This window comes from Rattus rattus, chromosome 1, assembly GCF_011064425.1.
Source record: "Rattus rattus isolate New Zealand chromosome 1, Rrattus_CSIRO_v1, whole genome shotgun sequence".
In the NCBI taxonomy this organism is placed as follows: domain Eukaryota; kingdom Metazoa; phylum Chordata; class Mammalia; order Rodentia; family Muridae; genus Rattus; species Rattus rattus.
This window is the reverse complement of record NC_046154.1, coordinates 270069527-270093765: the sequence shown is the minus strand read 5'-3', so window position 1 is coordinate 270093765 and position 24239 is coordinate 270069527. Positions and strand designations below refer to the sequence as shown.

The following is a 24239-nucleotide window of genomic DNA, read 5'->3' as shown; positions in this document are numbered from 1 at the left end:
ATAATAATAATAATAATAATAATAATAATAATAATAATAATAATAATTTAGTTTACTGAAAAATAGGAGTTGGTATGTGCTTGTTCTCCCTAACACATGGAAGGAAGAAGCAGGAGGATCACAAGTTTAAAGACAGACTCTGTTTCAATGAACAATTACTTGTGAGCTCTCTCTTGTATCATAAAGATTATAATAGCTTGATACTGAGAAGCCAAACCTACTCTATCTTGGAACCAGCTTCCATTGAAGAAGGGGAGGAGAAGGAGAAGGAGGAGGAGGAGGGGGGGAGGAGGAGGAGAGAGAGAGAGGAGAAAGAGGAGGAGGAGAAAGAGGAGGAAGAGGAGAAAAGAGGAGGAGGAGGAGGAGGAGGAGGAAGAAGAAGAGGAGGGGGAGGAGAGAAGGAGAAAGAGAAGGAGAAGGAGAGGGAGGAGGAGAAGAAGAAGAAGAAGAAGAAGAAGAAGAAGAAGAAGAAGAAGAAGAAGAAGAAGAAGAAGAAGAAGAAGAAGAAGAAGAAGAAGAAGCAGCAGCCGCCTGAGACTTTGGCCTGCAGCTAAACCCAAGCTGCAGTCACGCAGGCCTGTCCTTGGCCTCCCTAGCTACTTCCTAGCAACGGCTAATCAAAGACGAGTCTGATTGTTCCAGATGTACTTTCAGACCATTTGTGATTCGTGATTGTATACAGTCTTGCTACAGAGCACCCACCTGTCGGCTTATGACAGCCATTTAGTTAGATGTTTGCCAGGCTGGGCACCCCTCCCCCTACTTCAGTCCATTTCCTGTAAAACCCTGTCCCAGTGAGAGTTTGGAGCCTCCTCATCAAAATCCCTCCCGTGGGCTGTGGGCCGGCAGTAAGCCCAAACTGTTTGTAATAGAGAGGCCCTAACGAGATTACATCCGAAATGGCTCCTCAGTGGTCTTTTGGGGTTCACGGACGCTTCCTGGCACACCGATATTACTAAATGCTAAACATATCAAACCGTTGTATTTCACACTACACATATGCACTCATGTCTATAACGTTGGTTTCTCAAGGCTTTCCTTCAGGCCTGAAGTACAGCCGGACTGAAATCAAGTTCTGAATCGGTGAACCTCTGCTACAAATTAATTGGTAGATATTCTCTGGGTTCCAGTTTACATCCAGTTTACTCCATGGATGAAAGGCGCCAAAAATACGAAGCTTCTGGTTTTGCAGGCAGGGGCTATGCTGCCCTTCCTGATCTGCCCCCACGTGGACCACACGGCAGAGCTGGCAAACGCATTAACCACGCACTGATTCAACAGGCAAGAAGCCAAGGCTCTCCCAGCCACTGCGATACCTATGACTGAGCCACGGAGAATTTTATTCTGACGCAAATGTGGACAAGCGCCACAGTAACGTGTTCTTGTCGGCCTGTCTCTACAACGTGGGGAACGCCAGCGAGCACACCCGGGCAGCCTGTCTGCTTCTGCTCAGTAGCAGCCAAGAAAACCCACAGCTCCTCCTACCGCGACTGTCCGAGGCGGTGTGGGAGGCAGGGGGCAGACGTCAAAACTCCTCTCCAAAGTGATTATTTTGTTTTTGTTTGTTTGTTTGTTTGTTTGACTTTGATTTTTCTCTAGTGCCCTTTGGCTATTTTCCACTGAACACGAACGGCCCCTCCTTACTCCTAACTTAAAAAGGCCTCCACCAAAGAATCCACCCTCAGCAGTCCCCAGGGGCTCTGAGAAGCACGGGTGGCTACACCAGGGGACTGTACTCTGGCAGAACAGGGCTCGAGGGAGCCACGTATTTGGCATAGCATACTGTGGTGAGCCACCTCTCCAGCTCCGTTTATTTTGAACATAAACCTTGCCATTAGGTTCAACAAACACTTATTAAACATCTGAGCTATATCAAACCACAGCCAAGGCCAAGGGCAGTAACACAAATTACTCTTTTATAGCTTTATAAGTCTCCGAGCCCTATTCACCTGTCTCAACCTCGCAAGACCAAACTGCCTCTCCGTACATCACGCCGGAAGGTTGGGATCCTGACGTCTGACCTCTTATTCAAGATCACACAGCCAAGAAACAGAGCGTTTGGGACCCAAATCCAGGATTGACGCTTTATTCGACGGCCCAGTTTACCCCATCACCCTATTTCTACACGCTGCCATCTGGCGCTTAATTACAGAGTGTTTTCAGACCCGCCGTGCAGGTCACGAGATGCAGCTTCCTTTGCTTATAAATCTTTGTGGTTAATACCCTACAGAAGAGGATTTCCACGGTTTCTTAATTCCCTTTTATTGTCAACTGATTCTGAGTCTCCGTCTCAGGAAGCCCAGGCTAACCCTAAACTTGCCACATAGCCAAGGCTAATCTCGAACAACTGACCCTCATGGATCCATCTCCCCAGAATTCGGATTACAAGCGTGGGTCGGTGGGTTCTACATGGCTGCTTAGTTTTGAAACCATTGTTCGTCTCTGGTTGCTTACTAGTTTATCCCAAATTATGTTTTAACTTAGACAGGCTTCGCGCTGTTGAATCGGGGATTCTGTCAACAAGATGAGTAAGACCATCTTTCTGGGGCGAGCATCTCGGCTCCGGCTCGGAGCTGCGTTCTCTGTACTGTGTCATTGCTGATATTTTTTCTAATCACAATACAGGTTCCTAGAAGAGAGCAACCACATTATAGTTCTGGGAGTGTGGCCAGGACTAACAATATTTGCTGAATGGAATTTAAATCATGGCTGGCCCCGCTACACCCTAAATGGGAAACATTAGCACTAATGGTTAAGAGCTTCCAACTGGGGGAAGAAAGACCAGGGTAAGGGAGCGGGCTCTGCCTCCGATCTTGGGTCAGTTCACTAAGGCCTGTAGCTCTTGGTGGGAAATTGGAGGGGGGCGGGGTTAACGGTCACTTCCTAGGGTCCTTGTAGCAGTTCAGTGGGAAGCACCGTTCAGAGTGTGCTGAAGTGCGGTCTAGATCACGTGCTGTCTAGACTGGGAGCACTTGCGAGGACCACTTCCTGTGATCTTTCCGGAAGTCCTCCTCCCGGGGAATGTGATGTTACACTCCGCTACTACAAACCGAGAGGTCAGAGTTCCACGGCAAAGTATCCACGAAGCACCAAACACTGAAGCCTATGTTTGCTGAAAGCAACTGATGGAGCACTGTGGTTATGACGGCCGGCCGTGTGACAGCGAGGTTTCTCTTTGGCTCCCTCAGTGTTGTCTTATTCCATTTGTGTTACCGTGAGCGCGCCATTGACATTTGCTTCAAACTGGACGCTACTTTGAATAATCACATTTGCCTTTATAAAACGACGGTAATTAATGCTACATGAAATTCTCAAACCTGGGAGCTTTAAATGTTATCAGTATGTATCGGAATGACAGTGGTGACTCCGATTTTCAGGATATAATAGCATTTAGGGACTCAATTAGATGATCCCTCCGGGCTAGTAATTCGAAAAATGAAAATTAGACCCCTACCAGTTATACCCTGGACCCTAAGAGGTAATCATAATTACATTGTTTTGGCATACTTGAGTCTTCAAAACTGTGTTTTTGTGTATGTGCATGCTGTGTTTATGTGTGTGTACATATGTTTGCAGGGTGTTTACTCATGCATACATTTAGGGGGACCAGAGATTGATGCCAAACATATTTACTCGCTCTCTATTTTTTTCTTTTTCTTTTTCTTTCTTTCTTTTTTTTTTTTTTTTTTTGAGCCAGGCTCTCTGACTTAGCCCCGAGCTTGCAGTTTCCCCTAGACTGTCTAGCCCATGAGCCCCTGGGAGCCACCTATCTCCAGCGAGTGATGGGGTTACAGACATGGGTCTGGTTTTGTATGTGGGTTGTATTTGAACTCATGCCCTCATGCCTGAGCAGTAAACTCTATACCCACCGAGCCATGTCCTCAGCCCCACGGGCTTTCAGAAGCAAATTCTTACCTGTGAATTTCATCCCTAAGGCTGAATTTGGTATATGAAAGAAAAATGGGCATTTTTTTTTTTTTTTTTTTTTTTTCGAGCTGGGGACCGAACCCAGGGCCTTGCACTTGCTGGGCAAGCGCTCTACCACTGAGCTAAATCCCAACCCTGAAAATGGGCATATTTTTTATTTTTTACAAATATATTTATGTGCATTCCTATAAATTCAGCATTTGGAAGGCAGAGGCAGGAGATACCTTTAAGGCTAAGCTGGGTTATATAGCAACAAGAGGAGGAGGAGAAGGAGGAGGGGCAGGAGGAAGGGGGAAAGGGAGGGGAGAGGGGAGGAGGATTTGGATGTTGGGAGCAGGAGGGGAATAGCAGAAAGTGGGGAGCAGGAGGTCTGTTCCTAAGAATGCGTAACTTTGTCAAAGAAGAAAATCATTTTCCTGACTTGTTTCTCACTCCAGTGGACTTATTCTTTGAGCAGAAACTTTAATTTACCAGCAGCATTACGAATGGCAATTCTCTGATTCTATTTTTCCTCCACCTTCCCGTCTTTCCGCAGGAAGCACACAGCATTTTCAGGATTAGGGGAAATGTCCTTGATTACTATTATTTTCATTTCCCATTGAGAACCAAATGGTGATGTGGGGCAGGGGAGCATGTGACCTTCTCAAAGGCTGGTCTTGGGAGGACTCACAGTGTTTTGCAGTGAAATTCAACAAACAATGTTGAATCCTGACCTGGAGCTGAGGAGGCAGGAAATCTGTTTCCACTGTGCACCTCATCTGCATGGCACTATTTGCACAGTGCACCTCATCTGCATGGCGCTGTTTCCAGTGTGCCTCACCTCATCTGCATAGCCCTGTTTCCACTGTGCGCCTCATCTGCATGGCCCTGTTTCCAGTGTGCCTCATCTACATGGCCCTGTTTCCACCGTGTGCCTCACCTCATCTGCATGGCGCTGTTTCCAGTGTGCCTCACCTCATCTGCATAGCGCTGTTTCCACCCTGTGCCTCGTCTGCGTGGCTGTTTCCACTGTGCACCTCATCTGCATGGCGCTGTTTCCAGTGTGCCTCATCTACATGGCCCTGTTTCCACAGTGCACCTCATCTGCATGGCTGTTTCCACTGTGCGCCTCATCTGCATAGCGCTGTTTCCACCCTGCGTGCGCTGGCGTGGCTGCCGGATCGTTTACATAGCGCTGTAACCTTCTAATGGTACCCAGTACACTTAGGTGCTTAGTAAATGATGAACAATTGTCCCGCCAGTTGTGTCTCCCTCTTGCTCCACCTTAGGGGTTACTTCACTGTCTGATTAAGAGGTACAGGAGGACCTGGCTCTCTGAAACTAAAGTGGGTGTTTATTAAATGAGAATCCCGACTAACCAGAAACTCTAACCAGCTAAATATTTCTGTTGTGTTTTTCTCACCATAAAACACTGTAGAATACTAACTAGAACATAGAGATAAGGGGAAAAGGGGTTTTTTAAAACCCACTGGTGATGTAGGAATATAATTTGTTCACATAATGTATACATAACCTATAATTCATCTATATACATATATAACGAGAATTGTAACTACCATTTTGTAACTTTGATGTCCTCAGATAGTACCCTTCAATATTATTTTAGATATCAATATAGCACGGCTTCTTAAGTTTTTCATTATTACCGAACAAATTTTTACAAGATGACTGATATATGTATGTATTTATGTATGTATTATATATGTATATATGCATGTATATATTATATGTGTATATATGTATGTGTGTATATATGTATGTCTATATGTATATATGTATATATGCATGTATGTATATATGCATGTGTGTATGATAGCTTTATAAACTGAAAACATACTGGAATAAAATTTTTTAAAACAATTCTCGGTATATAATTTTACTATTTATTGGAGATGAACACAAACTTGCATTGCCATGAGGGAAAGGTGGTTGTTACTTTTTCAGAAAGGCTTAGATCTTGGGACTTGAGGGACACAGCTCATTGGTAAAGGCTGGGTGATGTTCTGGTGGAGGACCAGAGACCAGCGATCAGTTCCCAGTACTCAGACTAGATGGCTCACGACTGCCAGTAACTCCATTACCAGGAAATCCAACGCCCTCTGCTGGCCTTTGGAGGTACTGGATCTTGCCTGTGTGTGCATTCATGACCACACACACACACACACACACACACACACACACACACACACACACACTTAATAACTGAATCTTCAAACCGTGGCAAGTGTTTCACACTACAGGACACTGTCACAGAGCACTGTCAATGGTTTGTTTGTTTGTTTGTTTTGACTTGATTGATATTTTGATTTTATAGTCAGTCACCAACGATGATAACAGCTTTGCATAAATACGTTAACACAAAATATCAAAAGTATGTTTCGGCTTTTTTAGGAATTCTATGCTAAACCTAAGCCAACTTTTTGCTTAATGCCTTTTTTTTTTTTTAATGAAACGTCGGCCTGCCATTCAAGCAATAATATTTAAAAACAAACCAACACAACATAATCCAAACATACTAATTCGGCATCTGCGAATTAAATACTTTCCTTCTTCATAACTAGACTATCACATTTCTGTATAAGCAGAAAGCCTTATGTATGCAGTAAAAACACTGCGATTCACAGCACCCAAGCTGGGCCGTCTCCGGCAGCTTTCCTGGGTCCTGCACGGCAGGACGGCAGAAGTGTGTGTGCTGCGTGTTCAGAACCAAGGCTGCAGTGACGTCACATAATGCAGCCCAGGTGAGCCCTGCCCGACACGCCTCGGATTCACTCTAACTCTGAATTAACTTTTGGTTTTTGAGTGTTCGGAAACGGGTGGAAGAGGCGATAAACCAGCGTGACGATAGCTGTGTGCACGCGAATGTTCGCCCACGTGCCTGCCGCACGAAGAACGCACCCCCTTTGGCTGTTAGAAAAGGTGCTGTGGTGAACATGTGAACGCAGCCACAGCTCAATAACTAAGCCAAGTCTGCTGACACACCTGGGACCCCAACATTCAGGAGGCCGAGACAGGAGGATCTGGAGTTTGGGACTCCATAGTGAGATCCCCACCAGCCCGAGCTACATCCCTAGACCTTGTTTCAAAAAAAAAAAAAGAAAAAAAGAAAAAAAAAAACGAGAAAAACCAAAAACCTCAACTAACTCACCAAATAAGTAATTAAAAAATTACATACTTGACAAAACGATCTGTCAACTGCCTTATATTTCGTCTGTTGAAGGAGCAAGAGACGGGCACCAACCACCCCGGAGACGGAGAAGGCTATGTGTCCAGTGCAATGGCGACGACCATATGAAAAAGTTTGCCCAGACCTGTTCAGTTCCTCAGCACCTGCTGTTTACAGCCAGCGTCCCAGGCTTGAGCCACAGAGGACAGACACACTGCCGACCGAAACTCAGGATAAGTCACCTTAAGAGAACAGTGTTCGTCGTTGCCACATTTAAGCCATGGGGATTCCGGGCAAGTTAAGAGAAACCTGCAGGACACTTGATCGTCAACCTCACGGCACTGGTGGAGATCAATGCTCACCCAGAGGTCTCAGGCTGTCAGAGTTCGAAAGTCTGAACAAACGGGACTGTACCCCCTCCCTCTTTTATGTCCAAGCACAGCTACACCAACTATGCAGGGACGTCAGTGGGCTGGCTCCAACGCCACTCAAACCTTAAAAAGGTTATCGAGCGACGTTATACACTGAAGGCTGCACCCCGTAAGAAACCTTTCATGCACCTGACTGGAAAGGAAGTGGGACAGAGCTTGAAAGGGCTGGGAATGGTATAGTAGCTACTTTTCTTATGGTTGTGAAGGAATAATTTACAGGAAGTAACTCGAGAGAGGGGTTCCTTGGCTTTCAGTTTAAGGCTGCACACCTCATCCTGTTGGGGAGGCGCCATGGCAGGCGTGCCCCTCGGTAAGTCACTTCCTCCAGCTGGACCTCACTTCCAGGTCTACACTTCCAGGTTCAAACACGTGAGCCTTTAGGGAGACAGTTCACATCCGATCTTCAAAAGGGCGGAACAGGTACAACCTACTTAACCCACGTTGGCTTAGTGCTGCTTGGTGCACACCGCTGTTAAAGCATGGTAAAACATGACGCTAGAATTCAGGACAAGCTAAACGGGAGAGCCAAAATGTTTAAAACGGTGACCTTTCTCTCCACTGACTGAGGAAGCCCAGGGCGTGGACACAGCTCCAGGGTTGACCACCTGGCTTCTCCCCGGGCAGGGGATGTAGCCCCTGGACCATTTCCAACCAAGTAGGGTGTGTCCAGAAAAGCACGGCAGGCATCCGAGCTGGAGTCTGAGTCTTCCCTGAAAACACATCTCCAATAGTAAGAGGCATGGGACAGGCTGCTGCCACCCTAGCGGACACTGGACACAAACCTGCAGGGGCCGGCCAAGACAAGGAGAGGTTGCTAACAGTGGGTGCACTTCTGGGGCTTCTGGGCAAAGTCACACATTTCCCTTGGGTCAACACTTTAGGGAAAAAAACCCCATTGTAGAAGTGAACTAAAGGTTAGGGATAGAAAGGATACCAGAGGCATTAGCTAACCAAGCTGACCAGATGAGAGGAAAGATGGGGCCCTGAGTCAGTTCTGGAAGGTGAGCTGGCTCCCCCAAAGACCCTCTTTCTGTTGCTGTTGGAATGTTGCAAGGCACTGTTGCCTTCCGAATATCCTTGTTTCTAACGCAGCCAATTATAACAGGCTTCATTGTGGGTAAAAGAAAAATGGTTTCTAAGAAGCCTCCACCTGTTCCAGAAAGGGCACACCCTGTAGATGGATAGCTACATCTGAAGTAACCAAGGAAAACAGCAGTTTTATCTTTGCAGCCATGAGGGTAGTTAGCTCCCACCGTGGCGGAACTGCAGGTTGATCACGGAAGCAGGAGAACAAAGAGAGAAGAGAATACACAACGTTGGGCAAACCCCACCAGGGTCCAAGAATGCAGCACCTGGAAGGTCCACGGCCACCGCCGCCACCACCACCGCCAGGGCCAACTGCCAACAGACAGTCAAGGTCAACAAACAAACAAGACAAAGATGAAGAGGGGGCCTCAAATCGCGACCGCTCCCCCCCCCCCAGAGAGCATCAGGTGTGCAGCCTGTGAACATCTCCCTGTTGGGCACGCACAGAGTGTGGGTCTCCGCTGGCCCCACTTGGGATACACTCAGAGAATAAACCCATCCTAACAGAAGAGTCTCGTGCCGTCCTTTAGTGTCTGCCAGCCTATAAAAAGCCCCTAGACAAACAGTTTAGTGGGTTTCCCCCTCCCTTGGAACCTCTCCCGAGCTCTGCTTTCTGCAACAGATCTTTAATCTCCTTCAAGCTGCATCTCTATAATAAAAAGCTCTCTCCTAAGAGTACCCTTCTTGTCTGTGAATTGCTTTCTTGGGCTTGTGAGACAAGGACCCAAAGTAGAGTCACTGACTCATTTGTGTGACCCTTAGTGCCCGGTGCTCTAACTCCTGCATAATGCATACTCGATATAAGAAAGTTTGCTCCGAAGGACACCCCCTTCCACAGTCTGTTATTATGAGTATTACCTAGCAATGAGTTATACATGTGTACGCACGCTCGCACATGCACACACAAGCACACACACATACACACACACACACAAGAGGGGGAAAGGGAGAGGGGGAGGGGAAATGGGGAAGGGGACTGGGAGGGGGAGGGGGAGAGAGATTTCAATGGATCACAGAAAACTTGCTAGATTCAAAGGAAATAAAGACCATGAAAACCCCGCCCAGGCCCCCACTGAACGTTTGTATTAGCGAAAGCTATTGGTTCCGGTTAATCTCGCTTGTCAAATGAACTGGATCTGGAATCAACTGAAAGGCAAGCCATGCTGGGCAAACCTGAGGGGTTTTCTCGTCCAGGCTATTTGAGATGAGAAGACCCAGCCTGGATGGGGCACACCTCCCCATGGCTGCACAGATGAAAGCTTTGCTCTTTGCCTGCTGGCCTTTGCTCTCACTGGCAGGCTCATCTACCCCACTGCTGCCATCGCCGCTCGATTCCTTTGCTAATACCAGAACCCAGTGTCTTCAGGTTTCCAAGAATGGACTGAAGACTGGTCAAACAGGGAATGTTCTAAGGCTTCAGAGCCAGGCTGGGCCTGCTGAGGCATCCAACCTCACAGACTGACTGCACGGCTACCAGGTCCTCAGCCTCTCCAGCGTGAAGACAGCTAATGACAGACTAATGACAGTAGTACAAGCCGAGCTGGTAAATCCCCTCTTCATATCTAGATACATTGTATCCATTCTGTTCTGCTAGAGAAGTCTAATACACTACTGCTATAATAATGTCTTGCCTTTGATCTCTAATTCTTCAAGGTTTTAAATCTAACCTGAGAAATTGGAAACCACAGAGCTAGAACCGGAAACCTCAATCACGACCTCCAGACAGACAGGAGAAGCATCCAAGGCCAGGAAGGTTCACCATGACCACGCCCATCTCAGCACACTAGATTCAAAATCAAACCATACACTGAAGCCACTTCCTACTATCCACTGGAGTCATTGTCAAACAGTCAGAAATACCAGGAGAAAATACCACTCGGACGAGAGCAGAGGACCATCCATCTGTCCTATGTTAAAGCCCGAGACGGCACTCAGCCATCTGTCTTGGTACCCATTCCAAGTTGGAGGAAGAAACTTCTCTGTTCTGTTCAACTTAAAACTCTTTAAGTGGAGCCTCAAAACCATTTCGGCACATTCCCCTTCCAAACAATTTGGAGTGCAGCTTTTCATCATCTGGGTTATTGGACGGTACCAGGCCGTAGGGTTCCGTGAACGAGTGAGCTACTGTACGGCAGCACAGCTCAGTCTGGCACAGAGGAGCACACGGACAGCTCACACCTCCACTGAGTGCATCGGGACTAGGTCAGTCACAGGGGGTAGAAGCACGACGCAGAACAATGCACCCAAAACAAAGAGGGAGCAGCAGAGAATACAGGTAAATAAAGCATTTGGTGGCTCTCAGGCGTGGCTGGATCCAGGGCTCTAATGTTGGTTATGGTCCCCTGCTTTCAGACAAGCTTTCTGAAGTGTAAGGGATAAGAACAAGTGAACTGAGACCATCCCCATCTGGAATAGGCATCCTGTTCGCTGGTTTCATTCATCAAAATGTTACTAAATACCAACCAAGTGTCAGCTGTGACCATGACAGAGGAACCGGTTGCCTCCACGGAATTTTCCTTATAGTGGAGAGGGGATGCTATGGTTTGCATATGATTTGAGTGTGTCCCTCCAAAATCCACTTGAGAGAGGCTTGGCCCTGTGTGACAGTATTAGGGTGTGAAACTTTCCCGGAGGGGGGGGTCTAATGTCAAGCCATCCATTCATGGAGGCTCACCCACGGACCGGATTAATGAAGGTCTCGAGGGACCACAGGTGGTAAAGTTGTTGTACCAAGAACAAATGAGGCTCCCGAACCTCTCTGGCATGCTGTGCCTCCATCTGCCCTGCTGGGAGTACCGTGGGATTCTTCTCCAGAGTTAGGACTGAGCAAGAGGCCTCGGACGGCCAGCCTCTATAATTGTGGGCTCAATTACATTCCTTTGAAAAGGGCACCCCGTTTAGGTATTTTGTTATAGCAACAGAAAACGGACTAATGCGCAGTGGGGACCTATTAGATAACAAATGCCTGAAAAATAAAAATATTATCTTCCACAAAGGGAGGTCATACCTTTTGCTGTTATTAAAGGCAGCTTCTGTATGCTAGCAAATGCACACCTTTCATGCCCCCTCTTGCCTGACATATGTGGAAGCCCAGAGATCTGCTCTCAAAGAGACCTGCCTGTGAGTTTGCGTCCAGCTGGTTTATGCTGTGGGGGGATAGCATGATACTTCTGCGGGTTGCCTCCCGGTATAGCATGACTTCCACTCTCCGTTTCTTAAAAACACCCATTTTAGATCATTTTCTGATAAGTACAGGTTTAACAGCCTTCCTGATTTCCAACCGTTAGGATGTTTGTAAAATACTGCAAAACCCAGTCTCACATACTGGTCATTTAAATGGTATTCCTTTGATTGCCTGAATTCATTTCTAGGTGACCGTTTGGCGTTGTGACTTTGACCGCTTTAAACCCGAGTTGTTTTTTTTTTTTTTGAGAAGCCAGGGGGTGTGGTCTGACAGAAAATCTTAACCTATTTCTCTGGGGAAGTGAAGAATGCGCCCTTGGAGCGCACTAGGCTGGATGCTTATGTTAAAAGTCAATCTTTAGTGAAAGTGAAACTAACAGAAACCAAGTTGCCCTCCCTAGAAAACCCTGACTCGCAGAGCTATTCCGGAACCAATCCACATGATCACAACACACAGGTCCATCAGATCCATGCCAAAAACTCACTCAGGAAGTTTTCCCTAAATTTAAGGGTGCCCGGGAGGTGGGGGAATCATTTTGGTTTTGAAAGTTGTATTCATGTGCTCTGCCCACACCGTCTCTCCAATTTTGTATGCCATTCATTGGCTCCCTATCCCTTCTACTGTAGTTAGCATGTTTTTAGGGACAGTCATTTATTTGTTTTAATCCGTACACAACGGCCAAATGGATCATTTGGCTCAGTCAAATCCCATCGTTTAAGCCTTAAACAAAAATGGATTTTTTTAATCAAAAAGCCCACCAGCCTCAATCTCTCTACCTCATTTTCACATGGCCTTGTCCAGCTTGTGCCTTCCCAGAATGCTAGCTCAGTCTACTGGAGCCCCGGTGGGCTGCACGGCCTCTAGGGGACAAGTCCTTCTGCGTAGCCATCCCTACAGGATTAATCCTAGTCCCGAAGCCTCCAGCACGACTCTGGATTTTTCTGTTTGTTTATTTTTTTAAGGCTAATGCCCTTATCTGTGCATTCCAACCGGAAGCCTTCTTATCCTGCCCCTTTGCTTCTAGAACTGGGCCCGGTGCCTCGGGCCGCCGTCTCTGAGTTAGGAAAAGGGCTCGAACTTTCCCAGGGAACCGGGGGGCGTCCCCGCGGCGCCTTCGCACCCCCTCCCCCCGCAAAGCCCCAGTGGTGCCGGAGGGAACGCGCCGCGGCCCTCGCTCCAGTCCTCCTCCTCCTCCTCCAAACCCGGGCGGGGACCCCAGCAAGCACCCGGTGCACAGCGCCCCGCCAGGCCCCTCGCCCCAGCCCCCAAACCAGGCTCCGAGATCGGGGTGGGGTGCCACCTGCGGGCCACCGCGCGCGGGCCCCGGTGCCCGGCCCCCCGGCCCCCTGGGCGGCTCCCTACCGGGCTGGGCGGCTCCCCCGCGGGCGCGGGGCGAGGGGCGCGGGGCCTGGGGGTGCAGAGTCGCAGGCCTCGCTGCGGTCCCACCCGGCCGAGAGGCGGCGCGGAGCCCGCACGGGGCCGCCTTTGCGATTGGCTGCGCCCCCCTGCTCCGCCCGCCGCGGCACCCGAGGAGCGAGGACGCGGGGACCCGCCTCCCGCCCGCTCCCGACCCCAGGCGCGCGGGATAAAAGGCGGGCGGCGGGCGCGGGAGCCCGGGCCCTGCAGCCTGCGAGCGCCACCGGCGGGCCGGCTTCCCCCGCCGCCCACCCCGCTCCCGGCGCGGCCGAGCTCCGGCGGTACCTGCAGCCGAGCCAGAGAGCCGGGGAGCCCGCGCCGCCGCCTCGAAACTCGCCAAAGTTGAGAGGCTGCCGCCCACCGGGAGCTGGAGGGAAGGTGCGAGCGCGCGGGGCGCGAACCGGCAGGCGGACGCGCGGACCTTCCGAGCGCACCGCAGTCGGCGGCCTCTCCCGAGCCGCTGCGGCTTCCCCGCGCTGTGAGTGGTCGGCTAGACCGACGGCTGGCTAAGTATTTCCGTTCAATTGTTTATGGGATGCGATTGTGTATTTTTTGTGTCGGCGGAGGGAGTTAAGGCAGAATGCATCCTTTAAAAACAAAAACAACAACAACAACAAAAAATCCTGAGTTTCTGATAGTGAGACTGTTGCATTGAGAGAAGGTACCTGGTAATCGTACTGAGTTGGAGTAATCTAGGAAAAATGCATTTAACAGGTTCTTTTTTTTTTTTAAAGACCCCCCCTGTTGGAGATGGAACCCATCTCAAAAGTTGGTTGGAACGAAAGCAATAACGGAATAACTCTAAGGGGTTAACTAGTGGCAGTTAACTTGTACTTCTCTCCCGTTTTTAAATGTTGTTACCAGATTGGTGGGAGGCTGTGCTGGTGAGAAGCGACTGGCAAGAGGCTCAGAGGCGACCATAATGTTAAGGTTCCACACACTGCCCACCCTGCCTAGAGCTGTCAAACCGGGTTGCAGAGAGCTGCTGTGTCTGTTGGTGATCGCAGTGATGGTGAGCCCCAGCTCCTCAGGACTGTGCCCTACGGCTTGCATCTGTGCCACTGACATTGTAAGCTGCACCAACAAAAACCTGTCTAAGGTGCCTGGGAACCTTTTCCGACTGATTAAAAGACTGGATCTGAGCTATAACAGAATCGGACTCCTGGATGCCGACTGGATTCCGGTGTCGTTCGTCAAGCTGAGCACCCTGATTGTTCGCCACAACAACATCACCAGCATTTCCACGGGCAGCTTCTCCACCACCCCAAATTTAAAGTGTCTCGACTTATCGTCCAATAGGCTGAAGTCGGTGAAAAGTGCCATGTTCCAGGAGCTAAAGGTCCTGGAAGTGCTCCTGCTCTACAACAACCACATTTCCTATCTGGACCCGGCAGCGTTCGGAGGACTCTCCCACTTGCAGAAACTCTACCTGAGTGGGAACTTCCTCACGCAGTTCCCTATGGATTTGTATGTCGGGAGGTTCAAGCTGGCTGATCTGACGTTTTTAGATGTTTCGTACAATCGAATTGCTTCCATACCAATGCACCACATAAATTTAGTGCCGGGAAAGCAGCTGAGAGGCATCTTCCTTCACGGGAACCCTTTCGTCTGTGACTGCTCCCTGTACTCCTTGCTGACCTTCTGGTACCGTAGACACTTTAACTCAGTGATGGATTTTAAGCATGACTACACCTGTCGCCTGTGGTCGGACTCGAGGCACTCCCACCAGCTGTTGCTGCTCCAGGATAGCTTTCTGAACTGTTCTCACAGCGTCATCAACGGCTCCTTCCACGCACTTGGCTTTATCCACGAGGCTCAGGTTGGGGAAAGGGCGATTGTCCACTGTGACAGCAAAACCGGTAACGGGAACACCGATTTCATCTGGGTGGGTCCCGACAACAGGCTGTTGGAGCCGGATAAAGACATGGGGAACTTTCGCGTGTTTTACAACGGAAGCCTGGTTATAGAGAACCCTGGTTTTGAGGACGCCGGGGTTTACTCCTGTATCGCCATGAACAGGCAGCGCCTGTTGAATGAGACGGTGGACATCATGATAAACGTGAGCAATTTCACCATAAACAGATCCCACCACGCCCACGAGGCATTTAACACGGCTTTCACCACCCTGGCTGCCTGCGTGGTCAGTATCGTCCTAGTGCTACTGTACCTGTACCTGACACCGTGTCCCTGCAAATGTAGAGACAAGAGACAGAAAAACGTACTGAACCAAAGCAACGCCCATTCGTCCATTCTCAGTCCCGGCCCCACCCGGGATGCCTCTGCTGACGATCGGAAGGCAGGTAAAAGAGTGGTGTTTTTGGAGCCCCTGAAGGATCCAGCGGCGGGACAGAATGGAAAAGTCAAGCTTGTCCCCAGTGAGACCGTTATAGCCGAGGGCATCTTAAAGTCCTCCAGGGCAAAATCTGACTCAGACTCGGTCAATTCCGTGTTCTCAGACACACCCTTCGTGGCATCCACTTAACCGTGTGCCTGTGTTCGTCTGGTGTCGTGATCTGACCTCTCCCTACCCAACTGCAGTCCACGAAATTAGTAGCAGGAGAGAAACCGTTTTGTCTTTTTGAGAGAAAACCAAATGGTGTCTTTATGATGGTTGCTAGGAAGTGAGGCAGAGCACCCTGGTTGCTTCCTCATGCTGGGTAAAGATGCAGTTGATTTTGAGAGTCTTAAGTTCCCAGTAACAGCCATCAGCATCTTTGAGGATTTCAGGCTGGCCTGAAGGCGGTAGGACCAGCCATTATCTCTTTATCTGGTTATCTCGGAGGAAAAAAAAAAATAAAGCTATGTGTTAGCATTCTTTAAAAATAGAACCTTTTAACTTACTAGAGCCAAAGTTGAGCTGAGCTTTTTTTATTTTTAAGAAAAACATGAGTGGCTTCTTTCCCTTCTAAAAGATGTAGAAGGAAGAATCGGTTATTTATAGATCATAAAGTTAGCATAGAGGTTTTTCAGCTGAAACCATCATTTCGGACCAGGATAGACACACTAGTAACATCCACAGAATCATGCCCCGTCCCATGGAGTGCACAGGGGCCTAGCTTTTAGCTGTCTTCTCCGTCATCTCTGTGCTGTATCCTGGTACAAAAGATGCCCCCCGAAAAGTTAAAGGTGTCTTTATGTGTTGCCAAGAGTATGTGTCACTGCCAAACTGTCTGAGTCACTCCCTACGCCCTCACCGCAGCAGACTCAGGTTTGTCCACCTGCGTGTGTATATGTAAAACCTTAAGTCCTATGAATGGCCGTATAGACCCCAATGTACTGTATTCCAGACATTTAAATCAGCGTAAATACACGTGCTCTGTGACTTCGTGCTTTGCTCGCCTGCTTCCCAATGCAGTATGAGATGTTCGGTGCGACAGGGCTTGTGTCTGTAAAACACCATCTCCTGGTGTCCACATTACAGCAGACGCCTCTCCGATGTTCTTGTTATTACAACTGGGACCTTTGAGAGGGAGAAAACAGCTTTAATATGTTCCAGCCAGAGTTTTGCTCTCTGATAGCAGGCATTCCAGCCGGGAATGGGAGACCCTTACGTTCTGGTTTTAGGACAAGCAAGTGCCGGGGGGGACCTGATGATTCTCCTGTCTGCCAAGAGATAATCATGTGCCTCTCTATGGCACTGAGACAGAGGGCTCAAGACCAGTCAGTGTTTCAGGTTCCTTTCGTATTGGAACCTGGTCTCCCAGGAGCCCTAGCACAGAGTCGCACTGGCCTTCTAACCCATACCACATCCTGAGGGAATGTAGCCCTGGGGTTAAGATGGATTAGCACAGCATCACAGCTCGCGGGTGTTTCAATGGAGGAGGGTCAGACAGAATCATGGGTTTCGGATGACCAAACAGTGAATGACAGCCACAAAGTGGGTGAGGGGAACCCAGGCTCAGCATCTCATCCAAAAGAGTGGTGACCCTTAACACCCGTGGGCATGGAGAAGGACTGAAATCAAGAGTGGCCAAGGGCAGGGGAGAATCGGGTGGGCATCTCGCTAGGGAAAGTTGGGTATGGTCAACAGCAGCCCCTTAGAGAGGCAGAGAGGAGGACAGAGAGTTGACTGTGACACTGATGACTAACAAGGTTGGTGATAGCGGACCTGTGGTAGCACTCTCGGGGCTGTCTGGCGTTCTCTGCAGCAGACTGGTCAGCAGGGGCTAAGGGGCAAGTGGTCTGAAGGAGCCTTCCTAGGGAGTAGGCTGCAGCACTGTGAACAGCGTCACGCGGTGTTAGGAATGACCACGCCGCTTCTTAAACCCCTCACCCTGTGGACAGAGTCCGTCGGAGCCGGGCTGCCAGCCAAGATTTTATTGTAGTTGCAGCCATTGAAGTGTCAGAAGATGTATGGAGCTGGTATGACCAGGGAGGCAATCTTCTCTTCCTCAGAGCAGCCTTGAAGGTGAGGGAGGGAGGGCATGGCTGTGCTGCCTCTGGGATGCGATGGGGCTGGCACCACTCTGGCAATGAAGTTGAAAAGAGTCCCTAAATTGTATCTTATCTCGTCTGGATGAGATCCCTAAGGCCTTCCAGCTGCCGATCCCTAAGAAATAAGTGTTTGGCTTGGCAGACAACTGGGGGCAGTACTGGGAGTGGGGTGGTGATGGTGTCCAACCACAGCTGCTTCTCATGCCCAGATCCCAGGTTAGGGCAGGATAGACTTAGGTAGAAAATAAGGGTTTTTTTGGTTTTTTTGTTTTTTTTGATCAGAATAAAACAACAAAAAAATCCTGAGTACTTAAAAACTCTTGTTTCTGAGCAGACTTAGGAACCAAAAAAAAAAAAATGATGGTAAGTCCCGGGACTGAGTGTCGTGGTGTAGACTCCGGAGTGCTTAGGAATACCAATTTTTAAGCAAGAACCCGATCTCATGTGTTTTAAATATAGGTACAAAATTAATGTGTGCTTCGTAAGTTTGTCTCACGAAAAACTTTTATATAACTTTCCCTCTGAGCAGTAACCCAGACTTATGCAACTGGGTTGCTCTCTTAAGCCAGTGGGGAGAGACAGAAAGTCGTGGAAAAATCAAGTGACAGGCTCAGGAGTGGTTATCTTCTCCCTCTGTCCTTCTGCCCCTCTCCCTTTCCCTCTGTCCCTCTGTCCCTCCCCCCCGTGTGTGTGTGTGTGTGTGCGTGCGTGCGTGCGTGCGTGTGTGTGTGTGTGTGTGTGTGTGTGTGTGTGTGTGTGTGTGTGTGTGTGTGTGTGTACAGACCACAGATGCCAGGAGTCAGGGTTACAGGAGTTGTAAGCTGCCTGACTCAGGTGCCTGAAACGTAACTCTTGTCCTCTATAGAAACAGTGCATGCCTTTACCCACTGAACTACCTTCTCTACCCCTGATGTGAATTTTCCTTGGGTTTAGAGCATTTTCACTGAAATAGAGATTCCAGAGTTATACTTTACTATATGTATTCACAGTAATTCTAATTCTTAGATATACATTTTAGGGTTTCAGGGGCGGGGGGACTCAAGGTAAAAGCCAAGACTGATGGCCTGAGTTGGGATCCCCAGAGCCCAGGTAAAGAACCGTACACTGCAGCCCACCGTCAGCCATCCAGAGCATCTCTGTGGCAAGATGAGAGGTGGAGAGAGGAGAATCTCTAGGAGCTGGAGGGCAGCAAGCCTGGCTTACACAACAGTGAAGAGACTCAAACAGCGCCAGCTAAGGCCAGGATGAGAGGATTGTCCTCTGATTTCTACACACCCCATGAGGCATGCGTGCACCTAGTCCACACACAAGTACACAAACACACACAAGCACACATAAGTACACACGGAAGCACAAACACAAGTACACATACAGACAGACACACAAGTGTACATACACAAGTATACAAATACAACTCAAGTACAAGTGCACACATGAAAGTATACAAGCACACACACAAATACAAATACACATTAAGTACACACAGAAGCACAAACACAAGTACACATACATGCACACACAAGTTGATTTCTACACACCTGATCAGGCATACATGCACCCCCACACACAAGCACACATAGGTACACACAGAAGCACAAACACAAGTACACATACATACAAACACAAATATACATATACAAGTACACAAATAAGTACAAGTGCACACAAAAGTATACAGGCACACACATATACACAAAGCACACATAAGTACACACAAGCACAAATAAGTACACATAAGCACGCACATGTACACAATTACACAAGTATACACATGCACACAGACACATAACTATACACACATGAATACATAAATACAAGAACTCAAGTACATAAGTGCACACAAAAATTACACAAGTGCACACATGCACACAAACACAAGAACCCAAATACACAAGCACACACAACTATACAAGAAAACACACACACACACATACACACACACACAATTAAAAAACTTTTTTTTCACCAGTGAATCCGGTACTAATAAATAATAATAATAAATGTCTTAATAAAAGACATCTTAGGCTTCCCTGCATTTTCGAAACCAGGACTGCTCTATTGACTGAACACATCAAAGGGCTCTGCAGAGTCCTTGGGGGCCAGCCACAGGAGGTGTCATGTGATTCTGCAGTCCCAGAGCATGGCAGCTAGTGCTTGCAATCACAGGAAGCAGGCAGTCGGTTCTCCATCTGCCTAGGGGAGGGTATCCTTCATTCATTTGAAGGCAGCTCAATTCCAGTGTGCAGACTCGGTCTCTAGGACTGGGGACAAAGGCACACTGCCAGGTGTAACAGTTTATGAGGCTCCGCCTTTTATATATGCCAGGCTCTGGGAGGCAGAAGCCCAGGCTGGACCAACCGCTGTTATGGGCTGATGGCCTTAGCAGCCACATAATCTTCCCTTTGATGTCCAGGGTCTAAAAAACTTTTGAGACTAACGTCCTGTAAGGATGGCCTGAAAGGATTTCAGAATTTCTACATGACGTACGTGGCTTCTGCGCTATGCCTCACTGCCGCCCAGTTTGATAATTTTTAATTTTGCTTGATTAAGCCTAGGAAAATGAAATTAATATTTCCAAATAACCCCCCCAAAAAAATGCTAATTAGGAAAAGGAACAGGTGACGTTTATGAGGGTAGACTACAAGAGGAACAGGCAGATAGACTCTCAGTCCAAGACCTGAGAAGACACGTGGTTGGGGAATCCTATTAAGAGTTGAAACAGACTCCAGCCTCAGCACCACCATCCCTCTTGGCTGCGGCTGATTCCTGCCACCCTCCACCGTCAACTGACTACGGTGAGGCTAAGCAGGGAGCACACAGTCAGGCTTCCCGTAAGTTCCTCAGGGAAAGTAGGATAAACAACAGCTTCCCACTCTCCCAGCCGGAGTCTGACTCGGGAAGCTGGGACAGAGCCTACCAATCGTATTTAAATATTCCTTACCATATGATTCACATTCTACCTGATTTGACGAAACACAGGCTACGTGGGACCATAGCAGAATTCATGGGTCCAGGCCCCGCCAAAATACAGTGTTACTTGTTAGTGGATTTATTAATAAAAAGAAACGTCTTAGTCCCGTAAAGTAGACTAATTTAAAAATAAAACAAAACAAGGTGTTGGTATGCTGACTCTTAAGTGGACCCCTAAGTAAAGCACTGGCTGGAACTTAGGGCTCGAGAGTTTTTGTGAATTATGAAATCTAAATTACTTTAGTATGGCAACCCTGATTCATTCAGTTTTGCGATGTTTTTAGTCTGGAGGCAGCTACGACAGATTGGGTCTGCAACAGTGAGACAGTGAGCACCGAACCTTTCGAGTCTGATCAGCTCATAGCATGGTTAGCATATACGCCACAGACTCTGAATGCAGCACGGTTAGCATATACGCCTAGACTCTGAATGCAGGTTCCATTTACAGAGAAATGCCATCATTTTTCCAACATACTAGAATATTCCTTTTAAAACCCACAGATCTTTTCCCGGTCCCCTCCTTCCTCCCTAAGGACAGCTCCGGGTCTGTGTTTCTATTTCTCATCATGGTCTATGTGGGGAGAAGGTTATTGGTTTGACACATAAGGTAATTGGGTTGTTTGTATCACAGTAATCATTGATAAGTAATCTCGTTAAATACTCATGCAAGTATTTCCTGGAATGGCTTCGCAGGGCATGGGTTACACATAAGCTTTCTCTGGGTCCTAAGTCTCCATTCTGTTGTCTTGATAACAATGTGACCAGAAGCAAGCTGGGGACAGAAGGCTTTATTTTTTTTTCTTTTCTTTTTTTCAGAGCTGGGGACTGAACCCAGGGCCTTGCACTTGCTAGGCAAGCGCTCTACCACTGAGCTAAATCCCCAACCCCTATTTTTTTTTTTTTAATATTTATTCTATGTATATGAGTACACTGTAGCTGTCTTCAGACTCACCAGAAGAGGGCATCAGATCCCATTACAGATGGTTGTGAGCCACCATGTGGTTGCTGGGATTTGAACTCAGGACCTCCGGAAGAGCAGTCAGTGCTCTTAACCACTGAGCCATCTCTCCAGCCCAGGTTCATCTGTCTTACACATCCTGATGCAGTACATCACTGAAGAATCATAGAGGCAGGAACCATAGAGGAATGCTGCCTACTGGCTTGCTTGATCTTCAAGACTTGCTTGGCCTGTTGTCCTCTATATCCCAAGATACCTACGTAGGAGTGGGGCTGCCCACAGTGACTGGGCCCTTCTACATCAGTTGTCAATCAAGGAAATGCCCCCACAGACATGCCCACAGGCCTCTGTGATGGAGGAAATGCCTTCTTTGAGATTAACTCTTCTCAGGTCTGTGGAATTGATACAAGCTAACCAGTACACCCCTTGTATACATCCTGAACAATGAAGACTGTTTTGCCCATAGGCCATTGCAGTGGATTACAGGGAAGGCAGTCCTTTAATAGTAAGGACGGGGCTAAACAAAATGGTCAGATAGACACTTTCGAATAAAAAAAAACAAAACAAAACAAAAACAAAAACAAAACTGGCGTTTATAGTGGATTCTTGTATTAAGCACCTACTGAATACCAGGCATACAGTGAGAAGTAGTAGAGGCTTGCTGTCATTCCAATAGTCTGGGGCAGACAGGAAGTCCAGCCAGTGGGGAAAGAAGCTCACAACAGAAAAGGTAAGTTTTCCAGGTGACCTGGCTAATGACTGGTTTTAAGTCCTATAACCACTAAACAAACAAGCGAACATATTCTCACATAGGCATGCTATAAGTGGCTCTGTAAGTCATGAGCCATAGGAAACTTTCCGTAAAAGTGAAGAATGTGAAGGAGGCCCGGGAGGATGGCTCGGGTGGCACAAGCAGGAGGACCCGAGCTGTGCTCCCAGAACCCGCATAAATGGCTTGCACCTGTTTCCCAGCGCGAGGGATCGGAGATTGGGGTGCAGTAAAAGGATCCCTGGAGCTTCCTGGACCTCCAGTCTACCCAATTGATGAGTTCCTGGTTTAGCGAGAGATGATTTCAGAGCCCAGGAAGACCCAGCTTCGACCTCTGGCACAAATACATATGTACACACACACACACACACACACACACACACACACACACACACACACACACACACACACAGAGAGAGAGAGAGAGAGAGAGAGAGAGAGAGAGAGAGAGAGAGAGAGAGAGAGAGAGAGAACGAACTAACTGAGAATGACTTGGGCTTTTGAAACCTCCATGACGTACCTCTTCCAAGAAGACTACACCTTCCAGTCCCTCCCAAACTCTTCAACCAACTGGGGACCAAACATTCAAACTCAGGAGCCTATAGGGATCATTTTTATTTAAACCGCCACGGTAGCCCAGGCTTCCCTAGATTACTGACTCATTCATTAATCTGTTTCTACCTCTCCATGCAGCCACTTAAGATGCAGAATCAATTTCTGCTTTGTCACTATAAACTATATATCGACACATTTACACGAATAAGGGATCGATTTCAGTATTCTGAGAATTTTAAATTATTCATGATTCCTAAAGTAAAAGTTTTATTTGAGGGGGAGCAGAAAAAATTCCTTTCAAATTTCCAGGAAAATGATGTGAGCAATTCGAACGCTTTCAGGGATTTCCCAAACTAATTTTAAAATCGGGTTTCTCGGGATAATTTAAAAACTATTTTTAAAGTACCAGTGCTAGCTTATTTTATTAAAAATGTCTATTAGGTAATAATTCTAGCTGAGCACCAAATATAGTTTCAGAAATTTTTGTAGCATCCGTGGCGCTTTGTTTCATAGGGTGACAGGACAAAGGGCCTCCACATTGGGAATGACAACGTTCCTAAACGTCGCCAGTGCTATGGGCCATAAGTATTGCACGGTAACTACGCCGTCCTCCTCAAAAGCACTGTGGTACAGAGTGTCTTAGCTTGCTTTCGTTGCTGTAATAAAACACTTGACTAAAACCGACGTGGGGAGGAAAGAGTGTATTTGGCTCATGTATGTCAGGTCGCAGTCCATCGAGAGAAGCCAAGGCAAGAACTGAAATAGAAACTATGGCTGCTTACGAATTGGCCCCTGGTAGCAGACTGAGTGCACTTTCTTACACCATCCGGGACCCCCCTGCCCGGGAGTGGTGCGCCACCTAGAGGCAATCTGGTGTAAACACTCTTAATTGAATTTCCCTGTTCCCAGATATGTCTAGGTTTACGTCAAGTTGGCAAAATCAGAGCAGCCCAGAGGAAAATCAAATAAACCTAGAGCGATTCAAGAGTGGTAGAGAGTTGCCTGCTAGTTAGTGACTATAACAGCCAATGGGATAATGTGGGGGAGGCCAGAACACCAGTTCAATAGCCCCTAGGTCAGTGGCTCTCACGCTGTGGGTCGCAACCCCATTTGGGGGTCAGAGATCAGATATTTACATTATGATTCACCACAGTGGTAAAATTACAGTTGTGAAGTAGCTATGAAATAATTTTATGGTGGCGGGTCACCACAGCTCGGGGAACTGTATGGAAGGTCTGCAGCATTAGGGACGGATCTACCTGCTGGTGCCGTACAGAGTTAACAGTGACCTGAAATGAGTGTCAGAGGTCCCGTTTCAAGTCGTACTGCCTGAGGCTTACTAC

The 24239-nt window shown here is 47.9% G+C and overlaps 1 protein-coding gene across 1 annotated transcript; it reads left to right on the top strand.

Moving 5' to 3' along the window:
- The first annotated feature begins 13640 nt into the window (after positions 1-13640).
- Positions 13641-16539, top strand: Amigo2 (adhesion molecule with Ig like domain 2). The gene is made up of 2 exons (XM_032885639.1): positions 13641-13720; positions 14075-16539. Exon 2 carries the CDS (start codon positions 14133-14135, stop codon positions 15690-15692), a length of 1560 nt encoding a protein of 519 aa, XP_032741530.1. The 5' UTR covers positions 13641-13720; positions 14075-14132; the 3' UTR covers positions 15693-16539.
- Positions 16540-24239: the final 7700 nt, after the last annotated feature.

What these genes read in the sequence shown, in the direction of transcription:
- Amigo2 (XM_032885639.1), top strand. Translation starts at nt 14,133, where the DNA reads ATGTTAAGGTTCCACACACTGCCCACCCTGCCTAGAGCTGTCAAACCG.